This window comes from Oryza sativa, chromosome 3 (assembly GCF_034140825.1).
Source record: "Oryza sativa Japonica Group chromosome 3, ASM3414082v1".
In the NCBI taxonomy this organism is placed as follows: domain Eukaryota; kingdom Viridiplantae; phylum Streptophyta; class Magnoliopsida; order Poales; family Poaceae; genus Oryza; species Oryza sativa.
The window spans coordinates 17,068,064-17,079,194 of record NC_089037.1 but is presented as its reverse complement, the minus strand read 5'-3'; the positions used below and the strand labels follow the sequence as shown (position 1 = coordinate 17,079,194).

Genomic DNA, 11,131 nt, shown 5'->3' with positions numbered 1-11,131 from the left:
ATTACATTTGTAAAAACAGTAGATATGACATGTAAGTACACTGTAATTTTAGTATAAGTGCACTGTAGATTTTGTTAACTAGAATATTTGTCGTTTTAGTACAAATACATTGCTTGAGAAACCGTGCAGATATCTGAAGTGTTAAATGTTGCATTTATAACTAAATTACAGTGCTTTATAACTAAAATTACATTTGTAAAAATAGTAGATATGACATGTAAGTGCACTGTATTTTCAGTACAAGTGTATTGTAATTTTAGTACAAAGTGCACTGTAAATTTTGGTAAAGAAAGAAATAGAGCGAAGAAATAAATAGCTACTGATATGCGTGATGTACAGAAATCCATCAATACAAAGTCAGGTTGACTCGGTCATGGACTCAACTGACCCTGCTTTTGCGCAAATCTTGGAAAAACATCGTGCGGCTAGAAAAACGTCAAATCCTATGAAAAAAATCACCCGACAAATATTTAGCAAAATCGTTTAGATTTTGCACAAAGTAACATGTAATTTGGGCCACAAATGCCTTTGTAGTAAATGGGCCGTGAGCCCGTGAACCAAAATTCATGCTTTGGCTCAATTGACGTCAACTAATCGTCCTGAGACCTGAAGAGGTGAGACTGTCAGCTGAAAAGATGAAAAGGGCTGGCTATTACAGAATAGTAGTAACAAACAAGCAACCGGCCTAGAATTCCACTACAATTTTAACTTGAACCCGGTGAGCAATGTGAAATGTGAACACCCTTACAGAAAAACCGACCGTAGTCAAAACTGAGCTAAGGTTGTACATATATATACGCTTCTTGATCTCTATAACCTGAAGAAAGATAAGCTTTTAAGTCGCAGAACAGAACTACATACAACATTCATGCTATTTTCACGCTTCAAGGCTGTAATAACAAGCAGATCAAGACAACTACCAATCCGCAATCGTAATTACACACGATTTTGCACACATTAATCCAAACCCAGCTCATTTTAATATCCACAAATACCAATGTATCATCCAGCCCAAACATATTATAAGCAAAACCAGGAGACGATTGTTTTATTATACTCATCACATAGGATTCACATCCCAAACATTCAGGCACGATTCAACCGGCACAGAGATAAAAAGAAGCCAGGGGAAACAAAACAACTCCTTTAGACCTTTCTGCAGACGTCTCCCTCGCACACATACCCAGCGGGGGCAGCCTCAGCATTCTCCTCTCCCATCTCCACATCGCCCTTCTCCTCCAGCGCGCACTTGGGATGCAGATCGAAGTCACATTCCTTGCACCTGTAGGACCATGAGTCGCCCATCTCGTCGCATCCATCGCAGCCATACGTGGTGCAGCGAGTCAGCACAAGCTCATGATCGTGCAGATCATGCTTTAGCTTCTCAGGCCACCCCTTTGCCATGTCATTGATCTTCTTCTCCTTCTCCTTCTCCAGCTCCTGAAGCTTCTCCTCGGTGAATGGAAAAGCGTCGGCGCCATGGGCCACCAGTGGGGTCTTCGCATCTTTGGTCACTGTCTTCCCATCAGGACCAATGGCGACAAGCGAAGGGATCCCAGTGATTTTGAAGATCTTACTCAATTGTTGCTTCCTTTCGTCTCCCAAAGGAAGAGCAAGCCATGGCATGCCAGAGAAGAACTCATCGTAGGAACTCTGCTCTCGATCGCTAGAAATAAATACGATCTCAAAATCATTGTGCTTCTCCTTGATCTTGTTGTATTCGTTTACAAGTTTAGGCAGGAAGGCTCGGCATGGAGGGCACCATTTAGCTGAAAAGTAGAGGAGGACAGTCTTCCCAACAAGTTCTGATACAGGAACCTTCACATTAAAAAGCAGATGTTAATCTTCATGTACTAATCACACATTCAGATAGGTAAATAACACATCAGAGTGTAGGCGAAAATGTGCAAGAATCTACAATGAAGTCATTATAACATCTTTCTTTTGGAGCACTGCCGTTCATATTGCCATTCTCCGGGACTTACGATTGTAGCATATAATATTCTCTCATATGTAAAGTTACATCCTCGATCTATGGGAACATTAAGATGGGAACAGGATTTCGGACTTAATTTTCCTTGTTACAAGGCATTAACAGTACAATACATGCATTCAGTAAAAAAAATAAAAAATAGTACTCCGTATTACCTATGGAGCATGGGAAGTCATGATATGAAAAGTTTGTGTGCTTTGGTACAATTAACAGAATTTAGGTCCCAACGCTAAAATCAAGAAAGAGTATATCTAATGACTTCAAGCGACAAGTTCAGATGCTGTCATACTCATTAAAATTGATCATAACGGCTAAATATACTCCAATGTTGTCTGTAACAAGCATAATTTACCTAAGTTACTGCATAACGGGATTAACTTTGATACAATTTTCCAAGTCGCAAAAAAGAGATCTTAATCAATGATACCAGGCATAACAATCTACAAACATACCTTTGCCCCATCTTTCCCAAGGACAAAGTCCAAATCACCAGTGACCAGAAGGGACTCCAGGGTCTGTGATTCTGCTTTAGCTTTTGCCTTCTCAGCAAGAATTTCGAGCTTCTCTGCACTGAAAGGAAAACCTTCCCATGCATCTGGACCATGCTCATCAATTATGTCAGCAATATCGTCATTCAGTGTCTTCCCATCAGGACCAATCAGGACAAGCATAGGAAGGCCACTGAGCTCAAAATAACGAGCCAGCTTCTCACACATCTTATCTCCCTGAGGAATGGCAAGCCAAGGCATGTCTGCAAAACTCTCATTGAATGATTCCTCATCACCGTCCAATGATACCATTACAACTTCAAACTTCTCCCCAACTGCTTTAAGTTTTTCATATATTTTGGCAAGCACTGAGGTGAATTGAACAACTGGACCATAGCCATTCACCACAAAGCACAAACCAACATACTTGCCTTCGAGGTCAGAGATGGGCACCTGGGTACCATCAACAAGAAGAAAACAGCTAAGAATGTCTGGATCTGCAAAATCATGTAAAAGACAATAAAGAACTGTCATCGATCAGTTACCTTGTCTCCCTTGTTGGTGATTAAGTAGTCGCGGGTGGGTGTACCAAACAGACTATGAATAGTTTGATTATCTTTAGCTGCCTTTTCCTGTTCCTTCAATTCATTGATCCTCTCTGTTGTAAAAGGGTAAGCTTCTGTACCATACTCATGCACAAGCTCCACTCCATCTTCAGTGTAAATTTCACCAGATTTTGCATCAAGGATTACAAGGTGTGGAATACCCATCACCTTATAGCGTTCATTAAGCTTGGCGAGAGCCTCGGAGTCTGAGAAGGGGACTGCCAACCAAGGCATCTTTGCAAAGTAGGCATTGAATGCGTCTTGATCACTATCCCCTGAAACAAAGACAACCTCAAAGCTCTTTCCCTGGGAGACCAGCTCATTGTATGCTTCAATAAGCTTAGGCGTGAAGCGCCTGCATGGTGGGCACCATGAGGCCGAGAAGTAGAGGGCCACTGTGCTTGCCTTGATGCTACTGATCTTGACCTGCAGGACAATAAGGCCTTGAGCAAACAAACTTTGGTGGTGTAGAACAAATTAGTCCTACTCATATTGATTTCACACAAGACATGATTGTTTTCGCATATTTTGCGATTTTCATAGAGGCAGAGCTAAGTTGTTTAGTACTATGTGTGGTGGAATCGAACTTTGCCACATTCCATCACTTTTTGATGAACTCTACTATACATTTCACACCATGTCTTTTTCAACAAAAGGAAAGAAAAGAACAAACTCACTCCCCCTTCATTTCTCTACTGTTTGTGACAAGAAAATACGGCACCAAGCCTGAACTAAGTATGCTTGCTGGACTGAACAGGAAATACGGACATAATACTAACAGTACTAAATTTTTGTAAACATGTTCAATTAATTGTTATCTGCAATTATGCCGAAGACTAATTAGTGATTTCTTAGACACAAGCAAACGCAATCAATCGTCAATCGACCCCACATGGACACGGAAAACCCCTGATCACACTAGCACGGTACAGACTACAGACTGACAACCACCACTTCTAGTCGCCCCCACAAATTCACACACGATCGAGAAGAAACAAGGACGCGTCACGCACGCACGGTACGGTCGATCGGGGGCGAGCATCAAACAAAGAAAGCGCACAATCGCAGATTCGCAGTAGCAAAGCAAAGCAAATCCGCAAGAGCAAAAGAGAGGGGGGAGGAGGAAAAGAAGAGGGAGTGGTCGACCTTGTCGGCGGAGTTGCGGAGGAGGAAGTCCCTGCCGTCGGCGGAGGCGAGGATGGTGGCGACGCCGCCATCGGCGGCGGCGTGCGTGGCGTCCGCCATCCCGGGTGGAGAGTGGAGCGGAGTTGAGGAGTAGAAAAGCAAAGGGAGGGGGATTCGGGGTGTGGTCGGCGGAAGGAGAGGAGTGGGAGGGGTGGGGTTTATATAGGGAGCGGAGAGAGGCGCGGCGGAAGCGACGGGTCGGATCGGATGGATGGATGGAGATGTCGTCGGCGTTTACTTGGGCGGTGGCCCAACCCCCTCTCCCCTGCTTTTCCTTAGCACGCAAGATTGTGAGAGACTTTGGGGGGAGGATAGCCAGTTGGCATTTGGATTGTACAATATCCTGGGCGTATAGGATTCCACGATTTGTTTTCTAAAAAAATAATTCTTGCATGCGTGGTTATGGTGGCACTGGTAGGTAGGCTCGTTCTCGTAATTACACACATTACTTACACCTCAATTTTTATTAGCACGCTTTTTAAACTGCTATACAATACTTAGTCTGAACAAAATCTACACCTATATATTTAGAAGTTGCTTTACAACATTAAATAAAATTCATATTTTAAGTTTAAAAATAATTAAAACTCAATTAATCATATTTAGTTAATCTTGAGCAAGTTTATTCTTCATTGCCATCCCATGCATTTTCACTGGCTGAGTTCTTTTCAAAACTTTCCCAACTCGCATTCCTCATTTTCCGCGCGCACGTTTTTCAAACTGCTAAACAGCACATTTTTTTTTCAAAAAATTTTCTATACGAAAGTTGCTTTAAAAATCATATTAATTCTTTTTTTAAAAATAGTAAATACTTAATTAGTCTTAAGAAAATACGTCGCTATGTTTTGCGTGCGCAGGAAATGAGGTTCCGATCATTGGGATCCAAAATACACATTTCTTTCTATCTTGGGAAATAATCAGTCGCGGATCTAGAATTTTTTATGAGCGTGAGCGAGCCTTACAATAAATTATAAAGTATACTCAATTCTATGCAAATATATAGATTGTTTTGGGTTGAGCATTTGCTTTCTTAGTTTGTTCTAAGCATGTTAATTAACTATGTACACTATACTCCTGCTTCTCCCAATGACAATAGCAAAAGTAAGGGTCTGTTTGGCACAGCTCCAGCTCCACCTCCACCTCTCCTGGAGCTGGAGCTTAGCCAAACAGTTTCAGCTCCACCTAAAATGGGAGCAGAGCTGGATGGAGCTGGAGCAGCTCTCTCACAAAATGACTCCATTACATACCCAATTCCTGGAGCTAAATTTAGGAGTTGGAACTCTACCAAACAGGCCCTAATTAGGATTAATTTATTGGGGGCATGACTGTATGCTAGCCGGCGGAGACCGGGCAACTGCCTGCGCTAGCCGCTGTGTTCATGGGGAGGTGAAAGTGAGTTTGTTTGTTTCATTTTCCGCGTGCATACTTCCCGAACTACTAAACATAATATTTTTTTAACAAAAATGTTCTATATGAAATTTGCTTTAAAATCCATTTTTGAAGTTTAAAATAGTTAATACTTAATTAATTATGTACTAATGGCTCACCTTGTTTTGCGTATCTTCTCAATCTTCTCTTTTCCTCTCCTCTCAAACTCATACAAGAGTAAATTGTATCGGTGATACACAAACTTGTTAGGTGTGTGCAATTTAGTATATAAACTTATAAACTGCTTGTTTCGCTCCATGAATTTGTCTAGTCTGTGTGAAACAGAACCAAATTGGCTTGACAATGTTAATTTTACGAAGATTATGTTGATTACGATGTAATGTGCATACGTTTAGTGAGTATATATGCACAAAACATGCTATATTTAGACATTTTTATAAATTTTCTCTCTACTTTATTCTTCAATGGAAATGATGAATTCTATATGTTTCTAATGATTTTCCAATCTTTTTCTACGATAACTATATCTCATTCTATCATTTTATTGAAAGATGTATATCTAATAGCAACCTTCATATATATATATATATATATATATATATATATATATATATATATATATATATATATATGTTCATGTAGTATCCTAAATTCAACCCTTAAATCAAGAAGATTAGTCATGTGGTATCTTTTTTTTTCTTTCGCAACACGTATTCACGTAATAAGTTTGTGTACCATCGATACAATTTAATCAAACAATAAAGTCCTAAATGTATGATCATCCGGTACACTTTGCAGAGTGCAACTGTGCAACCATGTGGTCGATGGGTAGTTTGTCACGTGTGTGTATGAACTTCATTAGCCACTAGCCCAATACTTGCAGGTGAGTCAAGTCTTCCTTGGTCTTTCTTTCTCTCTCTGTTTTTTTTTTTTGGCTGCTTCCACTCGTCTTAAACGGCGCAAGGACGGTTTCGAGGCATATTCCGCGTAAATATGCTCGCCCGGCCGTGTACAATGTCCTGCGAGTCTGGTTCTACAATTGCTCCTACGGCTTCAGAGTACGAAGTATAAGAACAAGGCAAGACCGCAAGATACGTACTATACATAAGTATTTTACAGATGATTATGCTATTACTACTCGCATACATGCATGTGCATAGGAGTATATTTTATACTGGCAACTACTCAGGCTGTTTTCTTTTATTTATGTTTTGTTTTCTATTTACTTTTTAGAAACTTGGTCTTTAATATATAATATATCTGTTTTTTAATAGATGACACTATTATTTTTTTATCACACATTTGTTATGAGTTGTTTTATCGCTAAAAGTATTTAAACATGATTTTTATCTTATACATTTACATAAAATTTTTAAATAAGACGAAAGTCAACAGAGTCATCTATTAAAAAACGAAGGAATTACTTTACTCTTTTGTTAATCATATTCTCCATTAGAACTAGTAAAAATAAAATTATTTGACGGGATTTCTTCCCCTGTGAGCAATCAACGAATATTGTTTATATTTATCTATGAAGAAGTCCAACTTTTTTCATATATTAGTATCGAGTGATGTCAAAATTTGATTGCAAACATGAGCTAGCTATAGTACCATTATTCACTGGGACGAACACATGGATTTTGTAATTATTTTTGTGATTGTTGTATAGTTTCATAAAAAAATGTTTTTTTAGATAATTTTGTTATGGTGTGATCCTTGTATGTATGTTCTGAACAACCTTTTCTCTCCTTCCCTCGAGGGGTCTATTAAGTTATCTTGCATATTTATTGAATCTACATATGAGGGGGGATTTTTATGGTCCTTAACCTTTACTTAGATGTACTATTTTTTTTACGTGTATATGGTACCTCTGGATACTTGAGTTATTAAAATATAAAAAAATATACGCTAAACCTCTTGATACCTACTCAAACTGTAAAATCACTCACTCCTTTTTCTAGTTAATTTTTTAAGTGTGTTTTGGTAAGGTTGGGATGAACTATAGCGTAGTGTCTGGTATCTCTGTAATTCTGTAAAGGGACATTTTGGAGAAAATTATATATACATCCTTCGATCAAAAAAGAAGATCGAGAACCATGACTCGATTCCTACTCATCACTTCATCAGCGTCGAAATTTTGGGCGGCTGGCCCTGCTGACGTCAACGCAGCAGATACGGTGCTTGTTATCTAGTAGTTGGTGCTAATTAACCTTAGCACAAGCAAATCTTTTTGACCAACCGGCTTAATAAAGTTGGGAATTTGGGATTGGTAAAGGAAAGTATAACGCTCTACGTAACTAGCTATATGCTAATTAACCTTAGCTGTATGTATAAAGTCGCTAATGCCGCTACTTCACTTATCCAAGCCATGTTCTTCAATAACGCCGGTCCGAGTACACTTGATGCTGCCGAAATCTTCGACAAGCTGAGAGTCGCTCCGGATACTTACTTCAAGAACATTAAAGAAGCTGGAAGTATGGGAGCAAGTCTGGCATTGGCGATGACCAAATCCCTTTATCCAAGAGTTGACATTGATGCCATTGATGGCTTTGCAGACGGAACGAGCGAAGAAGCTGCTCTTGACCTCATCAATGATGCGCAAAAAGCCGCTGACAAGATTGCTGCTGACGTGGTTGAGAGATTCCAAGATGTTGACTTTCGGCCGACTGGGTCTGATAATTCTGATGATGAAAAAACTGATACTGATTGATACAACAATGATTTTGATGATTAATGATGATGGAGGCTCAATTTGTACAATACTGATAAATTTATGCTATGCTTAGTGTTCCATACTTAGCTTCTGATTTCTTAAAAGCCTTTGTCAAGCCTTATTGAGCCTAAAACCCGCAAAAGCTTATTAAAAACCTTCAGTCCTCATTGACTAAGTCGAAAGACCAAGCAGAGCAATGATAAATCAAGTAAGCAAATTGAATTGATAAAAATCACACTCCATTATTATCATGGTAGCCCCTCGACTGAAAACTTCAAGGAAAAGCTTGAAATTAGCAGTCAAAGAGAAAAGATACAAACGAAATGCCTAAGCATAAAATCGACGAAGGTGTTCAATATTCCAAGAATTGTTGATAAGAGTACCATCTTCGCGCTTGAGTCGATAAGAACCTGGCCGAGTGACTTCAGCAATTATGAACGGTCCTTCCCACAAGGGAGATAATTTATGCCGATCCTGTGTGGTTTGAATTTTCCTCAGAACCAGGTCGTCGACTAAAAAGGCTCGCGATCGAACATTCCGATTATGATAACGGCGCAACCCTTGCAAATACCGAGTCGACTGAATTAAAGCTGCTTCACGGGCTTTTTCTAGTCGATTGATGTCGTCTACTCGGCCTTCTTCATAGCGTTCCTCGTTGAAGTTTTGAAATCGTAGTGATTCAAATTCCACTTCACTCGGCAACATTGTTTCTGCACCATAAACAAAAAAAAACGGCGACTGGCTGGTAGCCCGACTGGGAGTAGTGCGTAAAGACCAAAGTACGGACGGCAGCTAATCTACCCACTTGCCAGCATAGGGACGTAGTCGGTCGAAAACTCGTGCTTTTATCCCTTGAAGTACCATGCCATTGGCACGCTCGACTTGTCCATTACTCATGGAGTGTGCCACGGAGGCATAGCAAATTTTAATGCCGAAGTCTTCACAAAAGTCTTTAAATGCTCCGCCAGTGAATTGAATGCCATTATCAGTGATGATCCGATTAGGTACCCCAAACCGATGCACAATGTTGATGAAAAAATCTCTAGCTTTATCTGCTATGATCGTGATGACCGGTTTAGCTTCAATCCACTTGGAGAATTTGTCAATAGCCACAAAGAGATGCGTGTAACCGCCAACTGCCCTTTTAAACGGGCCAACCATGTCAAGCCCCCAGACCGCAAACGGCCAGGACAACGGGATGGTTTGCAACTCTTGGGCTGGCAGATGAATTTGTCTGGCAAAAAATTGACAACTTTCGCATGTCCGCACAATCTTGTCAGCATCAGACACAGCTGTAGGCCAGAAAAAACCTTGCCGGTAAGCTTTGCCGACAATGGTCCGTGCAGCAGCATGATTACCACAAATACCAGAATGTATATCCTTCAACAATTGTCTCCCTTCTTCCAAAGACACACAGCGCTGCAGTATTCCTGATGGACTTTTCTTGTACAGCTCAGTCCCATGAATAATGTAAAGTTTGTTGCGCCTGGAAATCCGCTCGGCTTCATTTTTGTCTTGAGGGAGTTCTTGTTTGGTCAAAAATCTTATGAAAGGTTCTCTCCAGTCGGCTTCGATCATGCTTACGCCTTGAGTATCCATGGCTTCAATTGTTTCTTTTCTGGGTACAGTTGGTTCATAAAGATGCTCAACGAACACATCAGAAGGGGCTGCTTCCCGTTTTGAACCAAAATTTGGCCAGTCTGTCGGTTGCCTCATTGTTATGTCGGAGGACATGGGTGAGCTCGAGTCCATCGAATTTATCTTCCAACTTGCGTACCTCTTGTCGATAAGCGGTCATATTATCATCTAGACATGACCACTCTTTCATGACTTGATTAACAACCAACTGAGAGTCTCCACGGACGATTAATCGGCGAATGCCTAGAGAGATGGCAATCCTTAATCCGTGGAGTAGCGCCTCGTATTCCGCCACGTTATGGGACGCAAAAAAATGTATCCACAATATGTAGTTCAATCTTTCTCCAGTCGGGGAAATTAAGACGACCCCAGCTTCAGTGCCTGTAAGCCTCTTCGACCCATCAAAATGCATAGTCCAATATTCCATCTTTTCCTCTGACATGTCTTCTTGGCACTCGGTCCACTCGGCAAGGAAATCAGCTAAAGCTTGTGACTTGATCGAAGTTCGTGGCTTGAACGATATGTCCAAAGACATCAATTCTAAGGCCCACTTCGCAATCCGTCCGTTTGCTTCGCGGTTATGAAGTATATCCCCGAGTGGAAACGATGTGACCACCGTGACCGAGTGACTTTGAAAGTAGTGAGATAATTTCCTGACGGTAATTAAGACACCATATAATAACTTTTGAACCTGAGGATATCTTGTCTTGGAGTCAGCTAAAACCTCGCTAACGAAATAAATTGGTCGTTGGACTTTTTGAATATGGCCTTCCTCTTCACGCTCGACAACCAGGACCGTGCTCACGACCTGGAAGGTCGCCGACATATATAACAGTAGCGGCTCTTGTGGATGCGGCGAGGCCAAAACTGGCGGAGTGGTGAGAAGTTTCTTGACGTCTTCAAAGGCTTTTTGTGCTTCGGGTCCCCACTGGAAATCGTCAGTCTTCTTCAGCAGCTTGAAAAAGGGCATCCCCCGCTCACCGAGTTGTGAGACGAACCGGCTGAGCGCCGCCATGCAACCAGTTAACTTTTAGACGTCTTTTTGAGAGCTTGGCGGTTTCATGTTGAGGATGGCGTTGATTTTCTCCGGGTTGGCCTGTATGCCTCTTTGAGATACCAT

The 11,131-nt window shown here is 40.9% G+C and overlaps 1 protein-coding gene across 1 annotated transcript; it reads right to left on the bottom strand.

The window, feature by feature from the left end:
* Positions 1-892: 892 nt before the first annotated feature.
* On the bottom strand, positions 893-4,401 carry LOC4333077 (probable nucleoredoxin 1-2). Its single transcript, NM_001417824.1, has 4 exons — positions 4,233-4,401; positions 3,027-3,512; positions 2,446-2,934; positions 893-1,818 (listed from the first exon to the last, which is right to left on the bottom strand). The coding sequence occupies exons 1-4, from the start codon at positions 4,329-4,331 to the stop codon at positions 1,147-1,149; spliced, it is 1,746 nt and encodes a 581-aa protein (NP_001404753.1). The 5' UTR covers positions 4,332-4,401; the 3' UTR covers positions 893-1,146.
* Positions 4,402-11,131: the final 6,730 nt, after the last annotated feature.